At 42.0% G+C, this 22416-nt stretch overlaps 1 protein-coding gene across 12 annotated transcripts in view; it reads right to left on the reverse strand.

The window, feature by feature from the left end:
• Window positions 1-22416, reverse strand: part of NCOR1 (nuclear receptor corepressor 1) — a 509406-nt gene that overhangs the window by 154379 nt on the left and 332611 nt on the right. For all 12 annotated transcript variants that reach the window (XM_033922034.1, XM_033922033.1, XM_033922035.1 and 9 more), the window contains 2 exons: window positions 9732-9908; window positions 8546-8706 (listed from right to left, as the gene is read on the reverse strand). In XM_033922034.1, coding sequence (XP_033777925.1) covers window positions 8546-8706; window positions 9732-9908 — 338 coding nt within the window. The remainder of the gene's footprint in view (window positions 1-8545; window positions 8707-9731; window positions 9909-22416) is intronic.

A 22416-nucleotide genomic window follows, 5' to 3' on the forward strand; every position in this document is an offset into this window, starting at 1 on the left:
AACTCTGAAGCAATCAGATAGGAAGAGAGCACCAATGGAAACAAATATGAATGGTAGTGGAAGCAATCTTGCACTGACTGCTATTTTAGCATTTGAAAATTTGTTATCACAAAAAGTAACACCACTAAAGAAAAGAACAGAAGAGCCTTTTTCTTCTACATGGTTATCTCAGCTGCCAAACGCAACCCATGAGGAGGCCCTTGGGAGAGAAGGAGAAATTAGGTTCTTACCTGCTAATTTTCTTTCTGTTAGCCGCTAGACCGGTACAGTTCTTTACTAAAAGGTAATATCTCACTGTGATCAGCATGTGGAGACTGACACTAAAACTTGGTTGTAGTATATTAGCTCTGGCTCCCCCTCCTAACCTGAATAGCCAAGCAGAACTAAGGAAAACCAACTTGTGAAATAGTAATAACACTCCAAACAGGAGAATAAACAACAGATATATTATAACACTGTTGTAAAATGCATAGAACCAAAACCCTACAGTGAAATGTCCCCAGAGCTCACCAGCTATGCCAGCTGAGCCATATCAGCTGTTCTTGTATCTCTCCAGCCCTAGAAAAATACTAGAACCTGCAGAAAAACAAAAATCTGCATGCGAACAAAAACCACAATCATCGCAGAAAGACATATAGGGTGGGGTACTGTACCGGTCTAGCGGCTAACAGAAAGAAAATTAGCAGGTAAGAACCTAATTTCTCCTTGTGTGTCGCCAGCTAGATTGGTAAAGTTCTTTACTGATGGGACATACCAAAGCAGTCCCCATCAAGGGTGGCCTCCCCCCACAAGGGCTGACATGAGAACACGATCACTGAACACCACATCCCGATGTGCCTGAATGACCACATGGTAGTGTCTGACAAAGGAATGCAGAGAAGACCAAAATGTAGCCTTACAAATATCCACTGGAGGCACAAGTTAAGACTCAGCCCAAGAAGCTGCCTGACCTCAAGGATGAGCCTTGAGAAATTCCGGAACAGACTTTTTCTGAAGAAGATATGCGGAAGCAATAGTCTCCTGAAGCCACCGCTCAATGGTAACCTTGGAAGCACCATTCCCCTTAAGAGAACCCACTAAAAGGACAAAGAAATGATCTGAATTCCAGAAACTCCTGGGTCCACTGAATAGAAGAGCGAAGGACCTGGCAGAGCATCCAATTTGCACAACTGTATATGCTCTGAAGAGCCCTCCCGACTTCCCAACTTTGCAGAAAAGAAGGAACAAGCCGCAACACAACCCGCTCCTTAGAGAATTCCAGGAAGGGAGACCGACAAGAGAAAGCCTGCAGCTCTAAAATACGCCTCGCAGAAGTAATGGCCACCAAAAAGACCGCTTTAAGAGTAAGGTCCTTCAACGAGCAGGCACCCAAAGGTTCAAAAGGTGGGCACACCAGCACAGACAAGACCAGATTAAGATCCCAAGATGGAACAAACGGCCGAACCAGAGGCTTTAGCAATTTGGCCGCTCTCAAGAATCACACCACATCAGGAATGGCAGTCAAATGCTGGCCCCGCAACAGCCCATGAAAGGCCGACAAGGCCACCAGCTGAACCCGGAGAGAAGACCAAGCCAGGCCTGTCCAGGCCATCCTGCAAGAACTCCAAGATCTTAGGCATAGAAGCACAAAAAGTGACCACTCCACATGCAGCACACTAATTCTCAAACAGAGCCAAACATGCACATAAGCCCGAGAAGTGGAAAGTCTCCGGGACCCCAAGAGTGGAGATCACCTTATCTGAATAACTCTTCTCATCTAGGTAAGTCCTTTCAAGAGCCAAGCCGTAAGACAAAAGGGTCCCAGGTCGAACATTGGAATGGGGCCCTGAGTCAGAAGATCTGTTGAGAGAGGCAGTGGCAGAGGATCTCCCACCAGATGCCAAACCAGATCCGCGTTCCACGGACGTCTGGGCCAGTCCGGGGCCACCAGGACCACAAGGCCCGGATGCCAAACAATGTGAAGAAGAACTCTGCCCACTAAGGGCTACAGAGGAAAATCATATAGAAGACCCTCTGTCAGCCATGGCTGAACCAGAGCATCCAGCCCCTTGGCTTGAACATCCCTGCAATGACTGAAGAAAAGGGGTGTTTTGGCGCTGATACTCGTTGCCATCAGGTCCATGAGGGGCTGACTCCAAGTCTGCACTGTTAACTGGAAGGCCGCAGGACTGAGACACCACTCTCTGGGATCTAGTACGTGATGACTGAGGAAGTCCGCCTGCACATTTTCTACTCCTGCAATGTGGGAGGCCGAGATGTCCTGAAGATGAGACTCTGCCCAGACCATGAGAAGAGCTGCCTCCTGCACCACCAGATAACTCTTGGCACCCCCCTGACGAGTAAACAACCGAAGTTGAACACAAAACCAAGTTTGAAATTATAATAAATGAAGGGAAAAGACCTCAAATGCCCTTGTGCCCAAAGATTATGGCTTGGATCAAAGGCACAGTGGGGGCAGGGATACTATCACTGGTCAAAAACCCTTTTTTACATGTGCAAACAGTTCAAAAAATTTTTGTATATGTATATTTTAAAAATAAGCATAATAAATGCACACAGGAATTAAAGCAAGCAGTCATTCAGTTTAGAGACCGCGATTTGAAATTCACCGAAAGCAACTCAATGCCGTACAAGACAAATGAATAAATCAGCAAGTCCTGAACTAACACGCTCAACTCAGCAGTTCTCTGGTCAATGAATGTGAAAAACCAGCTAGCAGAAAAAATAAAGCAAAACATTACATTACATTGGTGATTTATATTCCGCCAATACCTTGCGGTTCAAGGCGGATTACATAAGAGTTTTCCGGAGGTTAAAAGAATTGTGACATAGCATAAGAGATGTCATAAGAATTACAAGAATTGTGAGAAAGCATAAGAGTTACAAGAAATTGTGACATGGCATAAGAGATGTCATAAGAGTTACATAAGAATTACCAAAGAGTTGTCGAGATCTTGAGGTGATAAATGATGGGTAATTAGAAGCATATTTGAGTATGTTAAGGGTATAGAGTTGGTTGGTGGGGTTTGGTCGTGTTAAATGGGTTTTATGTATTTTTTGAACAGTAGGGTTTTAGTTTCTTTCTTGAAGGTTTTGTAGTCTGTGGTCGAGGACAGCAGAATGGTGATTTGTCTGTCCAGTTTAGCTGCTTTGGTGGCTATTAGGTTTTCATATAGTTTTTTTCGTTTGACATTTTTGGATGGTGGGTGTGTGAATAGTGAGTGGGTTCTTCTGTGCCTGGTTGAGGAGGATTGATTTATTGACTGACATGATTTTCACCCAACCCGGCTTAAAGATCCCTGCAATCTGAACCCAACGGTGGCACCAACCGTTTCACCAGTCGGCTTCTTCAGGGGATTAGTAGGTAACGCTCCAAAAAAAGCTGGAAAAGGTAATCATTGCTGTTCACAGATGTACATTCTTGCTTTGCTTTCGGTGAATTTCAAATCGCGGTCTCTAAACTGAATGACTGCTTGCTTGAATTCCTGTGTGCATTTATTATGCTTATTTTTAAAATATACATATACAAAAATTTTTTGAACTGTTGCACATGTAAAAAAGGGTTTTTGACCAGTGATAGTATCCCTGCCCCCACTGTGCCTTTGCTTCAATAGAAAATATAAAACTAATCAAACTGGTCAAAATTAAACCGGAAAAGAAGAGGGCACAAGCAGTAGAAAAAATGTGAAAGTATATTTACCCACGGATATATATTTGTCCGTTATATCAACTTGTTGCAGAGACAGAATATATACTCTGCTCTGTCTCTGTCGGTGCATGCGCCATTCTTGCCTGGCTTTATTCTGTATTTTTTGAACACATTGTTCTGCTTTCACTTTGGCTGAGTGATTTTTGGCCCACTTGAACAGTGACATAGGCCACCGTCATAGCATTGCTTGAGAGAATCCGTACCGGCTTGCCTATCAATAAGGCCTGGAAAGCTAACAAGGCCAGACGAATGGCTTTGGTCTCCAGAACATTTATAGACCAAGCCTTCTCCTCTGGGGACCAACTGCCCTGCGCAGATCAACCTAGACACTGAGCTCCTCAGCCAAGAAGACTGGCGTCCATGAGAAGCACTGTCCATGGGGCTGATCCAGACTCGCCTCTTGTACTAGATGGGAGGACTGAAGCCACCAACGATGACTGCAGTGAGCCAAATCCTGAAGAGGAACAGGGAAGTCCAGAGTGTGCCTCTGGGGCGACCACCTCCAAAGAGCATACTGAAGTGGATGCATGTGGGCTCGAGCCTACCTTACCATGTCTAGGGGAGCCATCATCGACCCCAAGACTTGGAGGAAATCCTGTGCCCGAGGACACTGGGATGCCATAAACTAAACTAAACTAAACTAAACCTTAAGTTTATATACCGCATCATCTCCACAGAAGTGGAGCTCGACACGGTTTACAGGAATTAATAAAGAAAGGAACTCCAATGGAAAGAAGAAGGGCTTGGTAAAAAGGAAGGAAAGAGGGGACTTAGTATAATGGAGAGGGAGGGAGTAGTTACATTTTGGAGAAAAGCCAAGATTTCAAATGTTTTCTGAAGCGTTGGAAGGAGGTCGAACTCCAAAGATGGGCAGTACCCAGCACCCTTCCCTCCCTCCCCTATCAGGCATTGTACCCAGCCCCCTTCCTTCCTTCCTTTCCTCCCTCCCCTGTCAGACTCTGCACCCTTCCTTCCCTCCCCATCAGACTCTGCACCCTCACTCCATCCCAGGCTCTGCACCCTGCCACCCCCCACCTCACCCCCACCCCCCCACCGCCGATCCCCCGTGGCGGCGCAGCGGACAGGAGCGAACCTTTGCGCAAGGATTTGTGGGAGCCATTAAGGAAACCGCTCAGCACTGAGCAGCAGCGCCAAATCGTGCGCCTGCTCGTTCTTCTCAGTGGCTGAAGAAACTCGCGGCAGCCAGTTAGCAGCGGGCAGAACTTGGAAAGTTCGCTCCTGTCCACTGCACCCCCACGGGGAACCGGCAACAGAGGCACGAGGCCAGGACAGGAAAGAGGCAGGGTGCAGAGCCTGGAGGTGGCCAGCAATAATTTTGGAAGGGGGTGTATTGGCTCAAATATAAACCTGGACCCCCCATTTTTGGGCCAATTTTTTGGTGCAAAAATCCCAGTTTATATTTGAGTATATATGGTATGTAACTAAAATGAAGTCTACTCCCTCACATTTTTTTGATCCCTCTATCCATTTTCTCTCTCCTACATACCCTCTCTCCCAGCACTTCAAGAAACCCCATTTAGCAGCCTCTCCCTTCATCAACAACAGGAGATGTGTTAAGACATCATCTCTTATCAAGACCAGTCTCATGATAAGAAATGCAAAGTCTCATATGATGATACTCAACCCGTGATGGCAGGAAATTATGTTTTATTAAGGAATCTCCTGCTGCCAGAGGGGGCATCACACTTCAACTCTGGGCCTGGGGCACCAAGGAAAGAAGCCAGAACGCAGACTAGATGGGCCATTTGGCCTTTATCTGCCGTCATGTTTTTATGACACGGGGACAGAATTTTTCCCCATCCCTGTGGTCAACCACGGGAAATCATTCTCATGTCATTCTTTAAGGAGGCTAATCTGTGACTGCAATTTGCTTACCCGGCCCTCTGGGAGGAAGACCTTCCCCAAGGAGGTGTCGAACAGAACTGCAAGATACTTCAACTGGCTCTTGGATAGGTTGACAACCCATCCCAGCAACTGCAGGAACTCCACCATCCGAGCCGTGACCCAGATGCTCTCCTGGAAAGACTCTGCTAGAATCAATCAGTCGTCCAGGAAGGGATGAACCAGAATGCCCTCCTTGCGCAAAGCTGCCATCACGTCCACCATAACCTTGGTGAACATCTGTGCACAAAACTGATAGTGCTGACTCAAGATCGCAAAGCAAAGAAATCACTGATGGGAGGCCCGTATCTGAACATGCAAGTAGGCCTCTGTCAGATTGAGAGAAGTCAGATACTCCCCCAGCTGAACTGCCAGAATAACAGACCGTGTCTCCATGTGAAAAGATGGAACTGAGAGCCCTGTTGACCCCCTTCAAATCCAGGATGGGCCAAAAAGTCCCTTCTTTTTTGGGCACCGCAAAATAAATCGAATACCTGCCTGTATAACACTCCTGAGGGGGGCACTGCAACAACTGTTTTGAGATCTAGCAATATTTGATTTCAAATATATTTATTGATTTTAGTAACAAAAACAGTTACATAAAGAACAATGAACAGGTGAACAGAGAGGTTCAAAAGAACCAACCAGATTAATACTCGCCCTCCAAATGATCTAGCAATATTTGAAGGGTCTGGCGAAAAGCCTGCTTCTTCCATGCCACATGACAAGGAGAAGCTAGAAAATGATCTGGCAAGGAGTGGTCAAACTCCAGAGCAAAACCGTCTCAAATCACCCCCAGGACCTACTGATCGAATGTGAGCTCTGCCCACTTTGGATAAAACTCGCACATACAGGCGCCCCCCCGGAATCAGAGGAGGCGCCGGCAAGAATTCACTGGGCAGGATGGTCAGCGGGGGAACCAGCGGAAGAAAAACCCAGTTCCCTGGTGGTCCCCCCATAAGGACTGCAAGCGCTGAAAGACATGGCCCTGGGAAGACCCAGGGGCTGGAAAGAAAGTAGCCCCTTGAAACAGACGACTGAAGGTGTCCCGATCCCCCTCCAGGATGGGAAACCTGTGGGCTAAAGAGCGCGCAGAGCTAAAAGGGACACAGGCACCAGATACCGTGCCAGCACAAACTCCCGAAAAATCCTGAAACCCAGGAAAAAGCACGGGAAGCTAGGTGGATCCCCCACAACCAGGGATCCACCACACGTGGGGGCTCCGTCTTGGCTGCCTCAACACCCAAGGAGACCTGAAGAATTCGCACATGGAGCTTGTCCCGCCAAAAAACGCACCCGTGCTAGCAGACAGAAGCACAAAAACCGCTGCAAGCAGAAAACTGTTCCCCCTAGAGCAGGGATCTCAAAGTCCCTCCTTGGGGGCCGCAATCTAGTCGGGTTTTCAGGATTTCCCCAATGAACATGCATTGAAAGCAGTGCATGCACATAGATCTCATGCATACTCATTGGGGAAATCCTGAAAACCCGACTGGATTGCGGCCCTCAAGGAGGGACTTTGAGACCCCTGCCCTAGAGGATCCAAGTCCTGAGACACCAAAGTCTGCTCCTTCGGATAAAATTAGCGCCCCAAGATCCCCCTAGGGAGCTGGGACGAGAGAGGAGTAGAGGGGAATCAAACTGATACAGAGTGGGGCCGACCTGTAGAGGACGTCTAGGGCCAACCTGTTGAAGACTTCGAGGGCCCCCTCCCCCCCAGGGTGGAAGCAGGACCTCTGGCCGCATCAAGAAAATCAAACATGCAAAAAACAGAGGAAAAATCCCCTGGTGGCCCCCACGGGATTCCCTGCCACAGCAGGAGACCCAGCAAACAACCTGCCGCCTGTGTCCCAATACAAGGACGACGTCACCTGAGGCTGCTTCTCACCAAAAATGGAACTGAACCGCCCAAAAAAACTGAGCTCTGTGGACCTGTAGTGGCTAAGAGGCCTAAACTGCCCCAGCCGCTCAAGCAGGGAAGTCAGCATCAGCTGTTAAGGGAGTCCCCAGCCACTTCGGCAGTAAGGGAATCCTTTCTGCCTGACCAGCGGTGGAAGCCCGGGCTTCCCTGCAGACAGTTGCTGGCTCATGAGGCACTCGCAAAGGGGATCCCCAACCGCCGGCACCTGATGCCGACGAGGATTCCCCTTCACAGCAGCCAGACCTGCTCGATCATACCGGCCACGAGTGCCTCGAGGCTGGATTACAATGAGCACTTTTTCCCTTGCAAAAGTGCTCATTGCGTCATATGCGACCTAGCTAGAATAAAAGTGCCAGTTAGCAGAAAAATACATTAAATTTAAAGGGAAACAGCCCTTTAGACCGGCACAGCCGATTTTTTTTTTCTCAGAACAGACTCCACTGGCTCTCTAATCTGGAGGCCTGACCGGTATGGGTGGCCAGGCTACTAGCTGAGGCACCTCTACAAAAACTTTGGGAGGTGGAGGGACCCAGTATGCGACCTGCCAGATTTGACACCCCCGAGGTTGGACCGACTCCCAAACAGGACCTGTCTAAACTCCATCCAGCACCAAAAAGGGTACCAGGAGTCCTAAACAAATTCCAACAACCCTAATAGGGGGAGCCATAAATTTACCTGATCTCACTTGCTTCGGAGATCAAAAAGACTGGGTTAGGAGGAGGAGCCTCAGCTAATATACTACAACCAAGTTTTGCTCTCAGTCTCCACCTGCTGGTTACAGTGAGATATTACCCATCCGTAAAGAACTGTACCGGTCTAACAGGCGACACAGAATTAAGTTTATTCTCTAAAAGCAGAGAAGAAAATTTTAATAAATAGGACAAAGCTAAGTACAGTCTAAAATCTAAATTTGAAAGGAACTTCATTTAAAACAGAAAAGTTAAAAAACAGACAATACAAACTCAAATGTTTAAACAGAAATGGAGCAGTGTTTCTTCAATGACATTTTCACGGACCTGTGAGATCGATCCTCCCATGATGAACGAGGATTTCTCAGGTGCCATGCTGGTTTTGGATGACGGAATGAGCGGGGGAGGTGGTCTGGTTGGTCTAGTTGTTGGCAGACGGATCCCATCGGGTAAATTTGTTATTACTTGATGTGGAGCAGGCTGGAGAACTTTAAAAGGAAAACAAGGGAAAAGAAAAAAAAAAGAAGAGAAAATGTAGGTTTTTTTTAACCCATATACCTGCCCAGTGGACAGGAAATGTGCTGGCAGCCAGCAACCTCAAAGCTGTGGAAATTTAATCCAGAGAAGGTATAAACCATTAGTAAATGTCTTTTCTGGAAAGGTTTACATTTTCCCCTCCGAATCCGCCATTTCAGCATCCGTGGATTTGGTTATTTGTAATTTTTTTTAAGGAAATAAAAAAAAAAAGATTTGAATCAGATCTTCCCCGCCTCCCTCCCACCTTCCCCCTGGCATCCCGGCCTTACCTGATAGTCTAGCAGGGCTTTTGGGGCAGGAGCGATCTTCCTACACTCCTGCCCTGTGCAGATCGCCAATAGGAAATGGCTGCCATGAGAGACTACGGGAGCTCAGGCAGCCATTTCATATTGGCGATCTGCATGGGGCAGGAGCGTAGGAAGATCGCTCCTGCCCCGAAAGCCCCGCTAAACCACCAGGTAAGGCTGACACAGGAACGATCTTCGCTCTCACCGGCCTGGAGCGGGGAAAGGAGGCCGAAGCACCCACACTGGTCCCTGCAAACACGCAACATGCACAGAAGGAGGCAATCGGAGGCGGAAACCACCAGGTAAGGTCCAGGGGTGGGTCAGAGCCGGCACAAAGTTATTCATAATTTTTCACACTTCGCGGTCCGGCTCTGCCCCTAACCCCTGCGAATACTGAGGGAGAAGTGTACTAGTAACAAAAGGAGTTTGGTTCTCTAGATATTTGTATTGTTCAAATAGAAAAATCCATCTCAAACTTTCAAACATTTGAGACTGCCAAACAGGATACTTCTTTAAATTGTCAGTACTTTACCTAGAACCTTTCTAAAGTTCCTCACTGCAGTTATACAGGCAACGCCCTTTCTCTGTGCAAATATAGAATTCCATTTTTTGGCACTGTCAGAGTGGAGCCAAATAACAATCATTTCAAAATCAGGAAAACAAAACTTGTTTCAAGAGTTGTGCATTACCTGGTGGGACACTGTAACGTGCAATATTCATATCAGGCTGTGGTGAAACTTTGCAAATTTCTCTTGGAGAAAGCCTGTATGGTGAACCTGCTCTTGCTGCTGCGTTTTGCATCTGTACCTCCTGCTCCAATGCACGTTTGACCTCAGCAGAGTAAGGAATATAGGTGACTGATTTGCCTATGGAAATCACAGCAGACATGAGAATAGGGATGAACCCAAAAATGAAAATACTGAGCAGGGAAGGAAGCAATCAACACTAACTGAATGATCACAGAGAAACAAGGTAATATTTGTACAATTACTTCCAGCTCAATTGAAATCCAAAGCCTACAGTTGCAGTCCCTATTTTTTGTAATTTATAGTGACTGTCATTGGTATAATTTGGGGGAAGGGGCAAAGAGATCAATGCCCCCTCCCACTGGCAAAAGAAGAACACTGTTCCTACCTCAAAGGATTTATACTCTCCCTCTTTGATGCTACCCCATTTTCTGTTTTATTCCCTTCATAGCCTGGTGTCTCTCCTTTTCAAACCTCCCTTCCTGCCAGGCAGCAACAAATTTAAAAAGAAAAGCAGTAACAAGCACCATTGAACCTTCATGCTTCTGTGTCGCTAAAAGTCCTACCATCCTGCACCTTCTGATATGCACTTCCTATTGCTGTATGGGGGTTGAAGGTGGCAGAAGCTTCAGTGGTATGGAAGTAGAAAGTCTATGTAGTGCTCATTATTGTTTTCTGGATTTGCTGGCACTGCCCTGGCAGGAAGGGAGGTTTGAAAGGGAGAGACATTGGCCAACATCCTTAGTTTGATTGGCCCCAGCAAGAAGGGTGGTTTGAAAGCAAGACACACTGGACCTGTTTGTGTGAGTTGGGGGCTGGTTGATGTAGGCTACCGCTGTGCCATTGACTGAGAAGACATGGACCACCTTGTCCTCCAAGATGATCTCCAGTGCCTGAAGGGCCAGACTGATCACTCTCAGCTACAAGCAGTTGATTGACCAAACCCTCTAAGAGAATGACCATAAGCCCTGCAACAGGCACCCTTGGGTAATGGGCTCCCCAGCCGAAGATGGGTATAGAGAGGGCTCATTCAAAAGAAAGGTTCTAGACTTTACAAAACTTGTTCAGATGGGTGATTACATCAACGAATCTGGATGGGAACTTCTGGAAGGAGTAGAAATGCAGTGGGCAAAACTGAAAGGAGTTATTATAAGGTGACAAATCTTTTTTGTGAGGCAAGAAAGTAAAAGTAAGAGGAAAAGAAGGCCGCTTTAGTTCTCAAAAGTAGTAGCTGAGAAGTTAAGGAATAAAAATTGCAGAAAGAGGAAGACAGGCAAAAACATCTGGAAAAGTTAAGAGAGGCTGGTCGAGAAGTCAGGAAAGCAAAGATACAAATTGAAGAAAAAAATAACTGACATGGTAAAATGGGGAGACAAAACATTTTTTAGATATCAGTAATAGGAAAAAGTACAAAGTGGCATTGTGAGACTCAAAAGTGAAGGGGTAAAGAAGCTGATAAAGAAAAGGCTGAATCGATTTAACAAATATTTCTGTTCTGTGTTCACGGCTAAAGATCTGGGAGTGGGACTGCAGAAGACAAATGCGAATAGGAATGGTGGAGTGGCAGACGCCGATCAATTTTCAGAGGGTTGTGTTCATGAGGAGCTAGCTAAATTAAAGGTAGACAAAGCGATGGAGATGGATGGTGTACATTCAAGAGTGATTAATGAGCTTAGGGAAGTTCTGGTGGTACCGCTGACCGATCTTTCCAATGCTTCTCTAGAGTCAGGAGTGGTACCAGAGGACTGGAGAAGGGCGGATGTGGTTCCTCTACACAAAAGTGGAAATAAGGAAGCCTGACTTTTGTGGTAAGCAAATTAATGGAAACAGAGATTAGTAAAGTTTCTGGAATCTGGTAGATTAAAGGACAAGAGGCAACAAGGATTTACTATAGATAGGTCTTGTCAGACAAATCTGATCAATTTCTTTGTCTGGGTGACCAGAGAATTGGGTAGAGGGAGTGCGCTAGATAGGGTATATTTACATTTTAGCAAAGCCTTTGACAGTGTACCACATAGACATCTAATAAATAAACTGAGTGCTCTTGGGATGGGCCCCAAAGTGATGGGCTAGGCCAAGAACTGGTTAAGTGAAAGATGACAAGAGGTCAATGGAGATCGTTCTGAGGAAAGGGATGTTCAGTGGTGTGCCACAAAGTTCTGTTCTTGGGCCTGTTCTTTTTAACATTTTTATAAGCCTGAAGGGCTGTCAGGTAAGATTTGCCTCTTTGCAGATGATACCAAATTCTGCAATACAGTAGACACCCAGGATGGTGTTAATAACATGAAGAAAGACCTGGTGAAGCCTGAAGAATGGTCTGAAATTTGGCAGCTAAAATTTAATGTTAAGAAATACAAGGTAATGCATTTAGGCTGCAAAAACCAGAGGGAACGGTATAGTTTAGGGGGTGAACAACAGAAGAGTGGGATCTTAAGGTGGCCAAACAGTTTGAAAAGGTGACAGTGAAAGCCAGAAGGATGCTAGGGTGCATAGGAAGAGGTATGGCCAGTAGGAGAAAGGAGGTATTGATGTCCATGTGAGATCTCACTTAGAATAATATTATGTACAACTCTGGAGGTTTCACCTTCAAAAAGATATAAAAAGGATGGAGTCAGTCCAGAGGAAGGCTACTAAAATGATGCGTGGTTTTCGTCATAAGACGTAAGGGGACAGACTTAAGATCTCAATCTGTATACTTTGGAGAAAAGGCAGGAGAGGGGAGATATGATAGTTTAAATATCTGCATGGTATAAATGTGTATGAGCTGAATCTCTTTGAACTGAAAGGAAGCTCTGGAATGAGAGGGCATAGGATGAAGTTAAGAGATGACAGGCTCTGGAATAATTTATTGAAATACTTTAAAAAAAAAAAAAAAAAATCTTTATTCATTTTTACAACTTACAACAAGTGAATCAAGAAAAAACATTTGATCTTAAAAACATCTCTTGATTTTCTAAGGAAATACTTTTTTACAGAAAGGGTGGTAGATGCATGGAACAGTCTCCCGGAAAAGTGGTAGAGACAGAGGCTGTCTGAATTCAAGAAGACATGGGATAAGCATGTGGGATCTCTTAGAGAAAGGAAGAAATAATGGTTACTGTGGATGGGCAGACTATATGGGCCATTTAGCCTTTATCTGCAATCATGTTTCTATGAGTTGGGAGGATGGGAATATATGTGTAGGCTTCTCTGTCGTCTAGAAAGTATAGTCAGTAATAATTATCTAAGAGTGGTAATAGGGTTCCCAGGGCATGGAGGTCCAGGATTGGTATGAGAAAATACTTTGAGTAGATCCCTTAGCGCTCCTTATGAATAGGAACTCCTTCTATGGCATTGAGCTGCAGGAGGGATGACAGCTCTTGTTGAAGGAGAGCTTTCTTTCTTTTTTTTTTTTTTAAAATCTTTATTCCTTTTTATTTCTTTCAACAAGTGTACAGTATTATTACAATTAATTTACATAACACACTTGGCATTCTTAAACAATATTATTATACATGTTTTTATTCCCCCCCCCACCTCCCACCCTTTTCCATATCAATAAAATATTCCTTCCAAATTTATATATAATTATACATCCCTTTTTGATAATACAATTAATCTGACATGAAATCTGTCCCTCCCCCATCCTTCTTCCTCAAACACTTTAAACATTTTATTATACCCAGTAATGCACAATAAATATCCCATCCTATTACATATATCTCCTTATTTTTCATAACAACATATTTCCAATATTTTTCCCTCCCTATCCCTCCCATCCCATCCCATTTCTATATATTATCCCCTAAGGAAAAAGAATAAACTTTACTCGTTATAATATTCAATTAATAGCCTCCACACCTCTTGAAATCTTTTAAAATACCCCCTCTGTATCGCAAGAAATCTTTCCATCTTATACATATGACAAACTGAGTTCCACCAAAAATTACAATTCAATCTAGAACAGTCTTTCCAATTAGTTGTTATCTGTTGAATTCCCACTCCCGTAAGAATCAACAATAATTTATTGTTTGTTGCAGATATTTGACATTTGGCCCTCATACACATTCCAAAAATCACTGTGTCATAGGATAAAGCCACATGACTCTCCATCAACATATTAACTTGATCCCATATTGATATCCAAAATGCCTGAATACATGGACAATAAAATAAAAGATGGTCTAGAGTTCCAACTTCAATTTTACAATGCAGCATCTATTAGACTTAGAGCAATCTAATTTTTGTAATCTAGTAGGGGTCCAGAATGCTCTATGCAACAAAAAGAACCATGTTTGCCTAATAGATGCTGACATCGTACCTTTAATTCTCCAAGACCAAATACATGGCCATTGAGATGCATTAATCTGATGCTTAATCTCAATGCTCCAAATATCTCTTAATCCATTTTTAGGCTTCTTATTCAAATAATTAGATATAATTTTATACCACTTTGCGGCCTGGTGACCCAGAAAATCTGCCTGGAAACATAAGAATTCTAAGCTGTAATGATCATTTAAAGATTTCCATTCAGGGAACCCCACCTGAATAGCCTGCTTCAATTGCAACCACTTATAATTTTGTTTTTTATTCAGACCATATTTATGTTGCAATTGTGAAAATTCAAGCATCTTACCATTATCAATTACTTCCGTTAATGATCTTATACCTGCTTTAATCCAATCTTTCCAGACAACCTTAAACCCGCCTATTTGTATCTTGGAGTTTACCCAAATATTCTGTTGTTTCGATTTTAAAATAGAATCAGTAGTTAATTTGTCTACAAACCTTAATGTTTTCCAAGTATCCATTAATACTCTATTGTCCTTACGTATTCTAGGCACTTTTATACCAAGCAAAAGATCAAGCCTAAATGGAAAGATAAGTGATCTCTCCACCCTTAACCACTCTGTTAATTGTTCTAAAAGCTCTGGGAGGACCCAATACATACCTTGGCGCATGATATAGGCCTGATGATACCTATAAAAATTGGGAAAATTTACCCCACCCTCCTCAATTGGTCTTTGCAAAGACACTAAAGCCACTCTTGCAATTTTACCCAGCCAAATAAATTTAACCAGAATACTATTTAATTTTTTATAGAAAGACCCCTGAAAAAACACTGGTATCATTCCCAATTGATAGCAAACCACAGGCAAAATCATCATTTTAACAGTTTGTACTCTTCCCCACCAGGACAAATGTAAAGGATTCCATTGCTCACACAACTCTGTAACTTTTTGTAATAAAAATTTTTCATTTATTCTCATTGTCTCTTCAAGTGTTTTATTCAGCCAAATACCTAAGTACTTTATTCCATCCTCTTTCCATATAAAAGGGAAAGAATCAAGTATACCTTTTGTACAATGCACATTTAAAGGTAAAATCTCTGATTTAGTCCAATTTATTTTGTATCCTGAGAATTTTCCAAATGTATCTATGACCTTCAGTAGACATGGGATTGTTGTTTCCGGATTCCTCAAATGAAGCAAGATGTCATCTGCATAAGCAGATACTTTATATTCCACTCCAGCACATGGAATACCCTGTATGTCCTTTGCCTGTCGAAAAGCTAATAATAAGGGTTCAAGAACTATATCAAAGAGCAAAGGAGATAATGGACAACCTTGTCTAACTCCCCTCTGCAACTTAAAAGCATCCGAAAAATTATTATTTATATATAAGCGAGCAGTTGGGGAGCTGTACAATGCTTGTATCATTTGTATAAATCCGGATCCAATACCAAACCATTCCATAGCTTGATACATGAAACTCCATTCTACACGATCAAAAGCCTTCTCAGCATCTAGTGAAACCGAAAAAGCCGGATCATTAATTTGTTTTGTTAAATAATACATCTGAAATGCCAGTCTAGTAATATTAGAAGAGTGTCTTTGAGCAACAAATCCAGTTTGATTCATTCCTATTATATGCGGAAGAGCTTTAGCCAATCTTAATGCTAAAATCTTAGCTAATAATTTACCATCTACATTTATTAAAGATATAGGCCTGTAGTTTGAAACCAATGTTGGATCTTTATTTGGCTTTGGCAAAACAATAGTTAAAAATTCTGCCATAGTGCCTGATATACAACCTTTATTCAGTTGATCCTGATATAATTTTAATAAATACAGTAATAGGGAAATTTGAAATTCTTTATAAAACTCTACTGTAAATCCATCTCCACCTGGAGCGGTCCCAACTCTAAGGGATTTCAATGCCATTTGTAACTCTTTTAATGATATAGGTTTATCTAAACTTCTTTTTATATGATCAGGAACCTTAGGACCTTCAACTAAACTCAAAAAATCCATCCCATCTTTCTCTTTATTTAAATAAGACTCCGAAGAATACAATGACTTATAATATTTTAAAAATTGTTTTAATATATTTCCAATTTGAGAATGAGAATTTCCTAACTCATCTTTAATTATGCTTATTTTCTCCTTCCTTTTCTTTGCTTTTAAATAATTTGCCAATAATCTTCCAGCCTTATTTGCACTACCATAATACACCACCTGCTGAGCAAAAATATCTTTCCTTACTAACCCAGAGGAAATTTAATTATATTCACATTTTTTTAAACAATATTTGAAATGTCTCCTGTTCCCATTTATTAACCAATTTTAATTCCAAATTCTTAATTTCTTTTTCCAAATTCACATATTGTTTTCTTAACAGTTTCTTTTTATATGCAGAATATGATATAATTTGTCCTCTCATAGTTACTTTGAAAGCATCCCATAAAATTCCAATCGAAATTTCCTCTAAATCATTAAGTCTAAAATATTCATTTATTTTGAAATTCTGTGCAAAATTTAGAATCAGCAAGCAATGTATTATCAAACCTCCATACAGGTTTGGAATTATCTGGATCTACTAAGTTAACTTCTATCCATATACCACCATGATCAGATATTACTATTGGTTCTATGTCAGCTTTTATAACTTGCTGTACCATCTGATCTGAAACAAAAATATAATCAATTCTTGAGAACGATTGATGAACATGTGAACAAAATGTTAATTCCCGATCATTAAAATGAAGAATACGCCATATATCTTTTAAATTACATACTTGTACCAAATTATCTAATCCCATTGATTTCATTATTCTACTAGGCTTTTTATCCATTATTGGATCTATAACAGCATTGAAATCCCCAGCCACCACTAAATTAGTAGTAGCCAGTGGTAAAACTAATTGTTGTAGAGATTTAAAGAATTCACTTTGATTCGAATTAGGTGCATATATATTTAGTAACGCCATTGTATTACTGCCCATGCTCATGTCAACAAGTAACCACCTTCCTTGAGGATCTGCCTTAACCATATTAAATGTTGCTGGACATTTTTTATTAATCAATATTGCAACTCCTGCCTTCTTTTTTACCGCTGGTGCAAATAAACATTGTTTTATCCACTTATCTGTCAGCTTCATAGACTCTGTTCCAGACAAATGTGTCTCTTGCAAGAAACATATATCTATATTTTGTTGTTTAATATATTCCAATACCTTTTTCCTTTTTATAGGGTGATTAAGGCCATTTACATTCAAAGAAAAAATTTTAAAACCCATTTTACAAATAAAATATAAAATACATATATAATCCACTCAGACATAAAATATACATTTTTTCTTTTTCCTTAAACCAATATACGAGTCTCCCCCCCTCCCTTCTTTCCCCATCCCCCCCTATTCCCATCCTCCACCCTCCCCTCCCCTAACACAAATGCAAACTTCGAAACGCACATATTACTGAGCAAAAAATAAACTCCCCACAGGCAATAACATACTCATTTTTCTTTCTCTAATCTTTCAAACAACCAACACTAAATTATCCTGCAGTCAATCCATTCTTCAATACCCATATTTACTATAATTCTTTATTATATACTTCCCCCCTCATTCAAATTTCCAAACATTCTTCCATCCTATACCTCTAATATATTTATAAAAGGATATACCCAATATTTCGGAAACCATTTCTTACAATATATACCCCCCCAAGATTAATATTATTATTTTATTTTTATTTTTTTTTGTCTAACCTAAGTTTCTCACAACTTCAATGGAACATACATCACTCCATCCTATAATATTCATTTTTTTTTAACCTTACATCAAAAGAAGGATCAAACATTTCAACCAAGCAGACCTCATATTTTTTAAAACTCTCATTAATTTTCATTGCATCTTCAATCTATTACAGTCTATTCTCCATTCTGCACAACTGTAACACTTGTACATCTTCATCCTGCTGTTTCAGTCTCTTATTCCATCTTCTTGCAGATTGCTATTTCATCTTTCTCCAATAAAGTATTTTTGCAACATCATCCTTATATCTCAGTCAATTTCAGATGCAAATTGTAAATCTAAATAATGCTCAAGTCATTTCCATCAGTCCATCTTCACATCTTCTTCTCTTTACATCAATAGTCTTTTGTATTTTTCATCTTATTATATTCTAAGTTCCCACATTTCTCCAATGCAGCATTTATGTGTCCTCATATTATTATCTCAGTCACGCTCAAATGCAAATTATAAATTCACATTAAGAAACCATCCAAATCTTATAATTGTTCCTCATATTTTCTTCACTTCCTATATGCTCCATCCCTCTTCTTACCTTGTCAAAATCTTCTTTTCTTCTTTTCTTATTGTCTCTTTAAAATTTTTCATTTCTATTCTTTAAATCTTGTTTGAAATGTTGATCCCCCTTAAACCTAACTGCAACAATTTTCTAGAAAATATTTTTCTCCTTTTCTATTTTTTTTTCCACTTTTTCTTTCTTTATAAAATATCTTTCAATTTTCACTCAAAAATATAAACCAAAAATAATCTAAGTATATTATTTATTACATTTTCTAAATACTTTCATGAAACCATATGCAAATTATATTGATCTAGAAATTCCTGTAATTTGCCTGCTTCTTCAAAATTATAAGTTTTATTCTCATAAGTTACCCTCATAATAGCAGGGTATATCAATCCATATCTTGCTCCCATTGCTCTCAGTTTAGGTCTTAAATCCAAAAGCTGTTTTCTTTTGTAGGCTGTAGCTTTTGCAAAGTCAGGTACTATAAAGATCTTAGAATCCTGGCATTTAAGATCCTTGTTTGTTTTAGCCAGCTTTATAATCTCTACCACCTGCTGATGTCTTAGCAGCTTAAAGATTATTGGACGGGGATCCTTCTGACTATTTGATCTTTTCATTGGTATCCGATGTGCTCTTTCTATCTCCAAAGGAAAAGAACTTTTAAATGGCAAGATCTTTGGGATAAAATTAGTCACAAATTGAATAGGATCATTCTGCTCAATCCCCTCAGGTATCCCAATCAGACGCAAATTATTCCTTCTTTCACGATTTGATAAGTCTTCAAAATCCTTTTTCAACGCCTCTATTTCTCTGTGATCTTTTTTACACACCAGCATCTCTGCCTCAGATTTCTCAGCATGCTTTTCTAACTGCTCAATTTTGAAGTCAAATGCCTGCATTCTATTTGTCAGACTCTCTATTTCCTCCTTCACAACTTTTATATTTTTAGCGTTATCACTTACTATTTCTTTAATTTTCTGAAGTTCATTCATCAAATCACTGTTATCAATTTCTTCCTGAGGCAACGGGACCGCTGTCGGGGATACCGAATCCATTTTTGTTCTTTTTTTACTTCCTGCTCCTGAATTCACCGGATTACTTTTACTAGTTTTACCCGAAGCCATTTCTTACTTCAATTCTCTCTTTTCCTTCACTTTTCTTTAATTTTAACTGCCAAAATCTTAATAAAATTTGCCTGTCACAACAGAGCTAATCCTCTACCCAGCCATCTTCGTGCGCTGCAAAGTTCTAGAATCGAAGGAGAGCTTTCTGATGGAAGGAGAAAGAGGACTCTCTTGGAGGATGGTCTGGAGGTTTCTTTAGAAGACAAAAGGCATGATCTTGTCTGATTACCTGGAGGACCCAGTAGTCTGATATTATGAACGAGATGACCTCCTATAAGAAGAATGTGGGGGAGAAGTTGCAGAGTGGATAGACTGTCTAGGAGAAAGTCAAAAAGACTGCTGAGATTTTTTGCAGAGACTGTGGCTTTGAGACAATTGTTGTATTGGATGTCTCTGAATCAGAGTTCTAAAGGAAGTAGATGGAGGATTATATCTATGTTTAGAGTAATATGATGGGTGTTTAAGGTTTTAAATTGCCTTTGTAATTGAGGTTTAGGTGTCTTTGTAGAAGATAATGTAATCATGGAATCTTCATGCCCCTGTTTTCTGAGCTCTCTCTCATCTTTTCTCCAAATAATTCATCCAGAGAATATTGGCCAAGTGCTCCTGAATGTTGGCATCTAGATTGGATACTTGCAGCCATGCCTGTCTTCCCATGGTGATGGAAACTGCTGACATTCATGAAGTAACACTGAAGGCGTTGGAGAGAGAAAGTGCCATGTACTTTCATGTTTCCAGAAGATCATTATAAATGTGTTTGAATGCACTCAAATGATCTTCAGGAATATATTGCTCATAGTGAGCTAACTTTTGAACTGCTCCTTGTCCTGAAGAGGTGCTGAGTGAGGATCTGCTAAGGGAAAGAAAAAAATCGATTGGAATATTTTATCTGCTGGCATTCAAACATGGATAGAAAGGGAAGCCACGGCGAGGCCCATATCAAGGCCTGCCTGGAGAAAGGCTAGCACCACTGAAACCAGAGCAGAGAATGGCTCCACACTTGTCTAGTTGCACCAATGTTGTAAAGTTTTTCACAACTGAGAGTAGGCAAATACAGTAGTCGATTTCTTAGACTTCAGAAGAGTAGAAACAACTACATCAGGATATCTTTTGCACTACAACGCTTCACGCTCAAGAGCCATGCCATAAGAGTAAAGTGATTGGAATCCTCCATGCAGACTGAACCCTGAGAAAGGAGGTCTGAAAGAGCTCACAACCAAAGACTATGACCTATGTGAAGACGCAGAAGTTCTGTGTACCACAGTCTGCGAGCCAAGTCCAGAGCTACCAGAATGACCCTTCTCTGATGAGTCACAATCCGATGTAGGAACCAACCTATCATTGGACAGGGTGAAAAAATACAGTAGAACTCCCATGGCTGTACTAGACCATCTAGGCCAGTGGTTCCCAAACCTGTCCTGGGGGACCCCCAGCCAGTCAGGTTTTCAAGATATCCCTAATGAATATGCATGAGAGAGATTTGCATATAATGGAAGTGACAGGTATGCAAATCTCTCTCATGCATATTCGTTAGGGATATCTTGAAAACCTGATTGGCTGGGGGCCCCCCAGGACAGGTTTGGGAACCACTGGTCTAGGCCCTTGTTTCTGGGCTTGGAGCTGCGACCTAGAACCATGCGTCTTTTGAGGTCTTGCTGTTGACAGATCAATGTGAAGCTGACCACAGAACCGCACAATGGCTTGAAACGCTGCCAAGAACAGCGCCCACTTGCCTGGATCCAATATTTTCTGATGAGAAAGTCTGCTTCAACAATGTTGACTCCCATCACATGAGCTGCCGAAAGGGCCTGGCAATTACACTCAACCCAGAAAAAGAGAAAGTGGGCTTCCTGAGCCAGGGAAAGCACTCTTGATTTCTCCCTGGCAATTAACATATGCCACCACTGTTGCATTGTCATAGAATACTTGGACCACTTGGCCTTCCAGAACAGTCTGCAGTTTCATCAGAGCCAAGTGAATGGCCCGCAGATCCAAGTGGTTAAGTGACCATTTCCTTGGATAGACTATCCAACGCCCCTGAATGAGACGATGATTGCAATGGGCTCCCCAGCCACGGAGACTGGAGTCTGTCATCACAATCACCCAAGATACAATCTGCAGTGGCATGCCCCTGGAGAGGGCCTGTGGAAGGAGCCACCAATTCATGCTAGCCCATGTCTCCAGACTCCAAGGAAGAGCTGCCTACAATGCTTCCATCTACGGAGCCCAGCGTGATAGCAACGCATTCTGCAGAGGATGCATATGCACCCTTGCCCAAGGGACCACATCTATAGAGACCACCATGGACCCCAGGACCTGGAGACAGTCCCATGCAGATGGAGCTGCTTTGTCCAGAAGATAAGAAGATAAACCTTCCACTGGAAGATAAACTCAGCCAGCTGCCGTGTCGAACAAGACTTCCAGATACTCCGGGGACTGTGACGGGATCAAAAGCTTTTCCTGTAATACACAATCCAACCCAGACCTTCCAGGACCTAGACCACCTGATCTACCGTGCACAGACCCTTGGCCAACAAGGAATTCTGATCAATCAATCATCCAAGTACGGGAGCACCTACAGCTCCATGTTCCTCAAGTGAGATGACACGACCACAATCACCTTGGTTAAGGAACAAGGTGGTATAGCTAGGCTAAAAAACAGAGCTGAAAACTGGAAATGATCCTCCAGAACATACGGTGTGCCTGCGAAATGGGAATATATAAGGAAACCTCTGTGAGATTCAGAGAGGCAAGAAACTCTCTCGGGGCCAACGCCGCTATGACAGACTGCACTGTCTCCATGCAAAAGAACAGAACTTTGAGCGCTGCATTGATGTGCGCAAGATCCAGGATTGATTTCCAATTGTTTGAGCTTTTCTTTGGCATGATAAAGTATATGGAATATCTGCTCAAGCTCGAGTCTTG

Source organism: Geotrypetes seraphini, chromosome 15 (assembly GCF_902459505.1).
Source record: "Geotrypetes seraphini chromosome 15, aGeoSer1.1, whole genome shotgun sequence".
Taxonomy (NCBI): domain Eukaryota; kingdom Metazoa; phylum Chordata; class Amphibia; order Gymnophiona; family Dermophiidae; genus Geotrypetes; species Geotrypetes seraphini.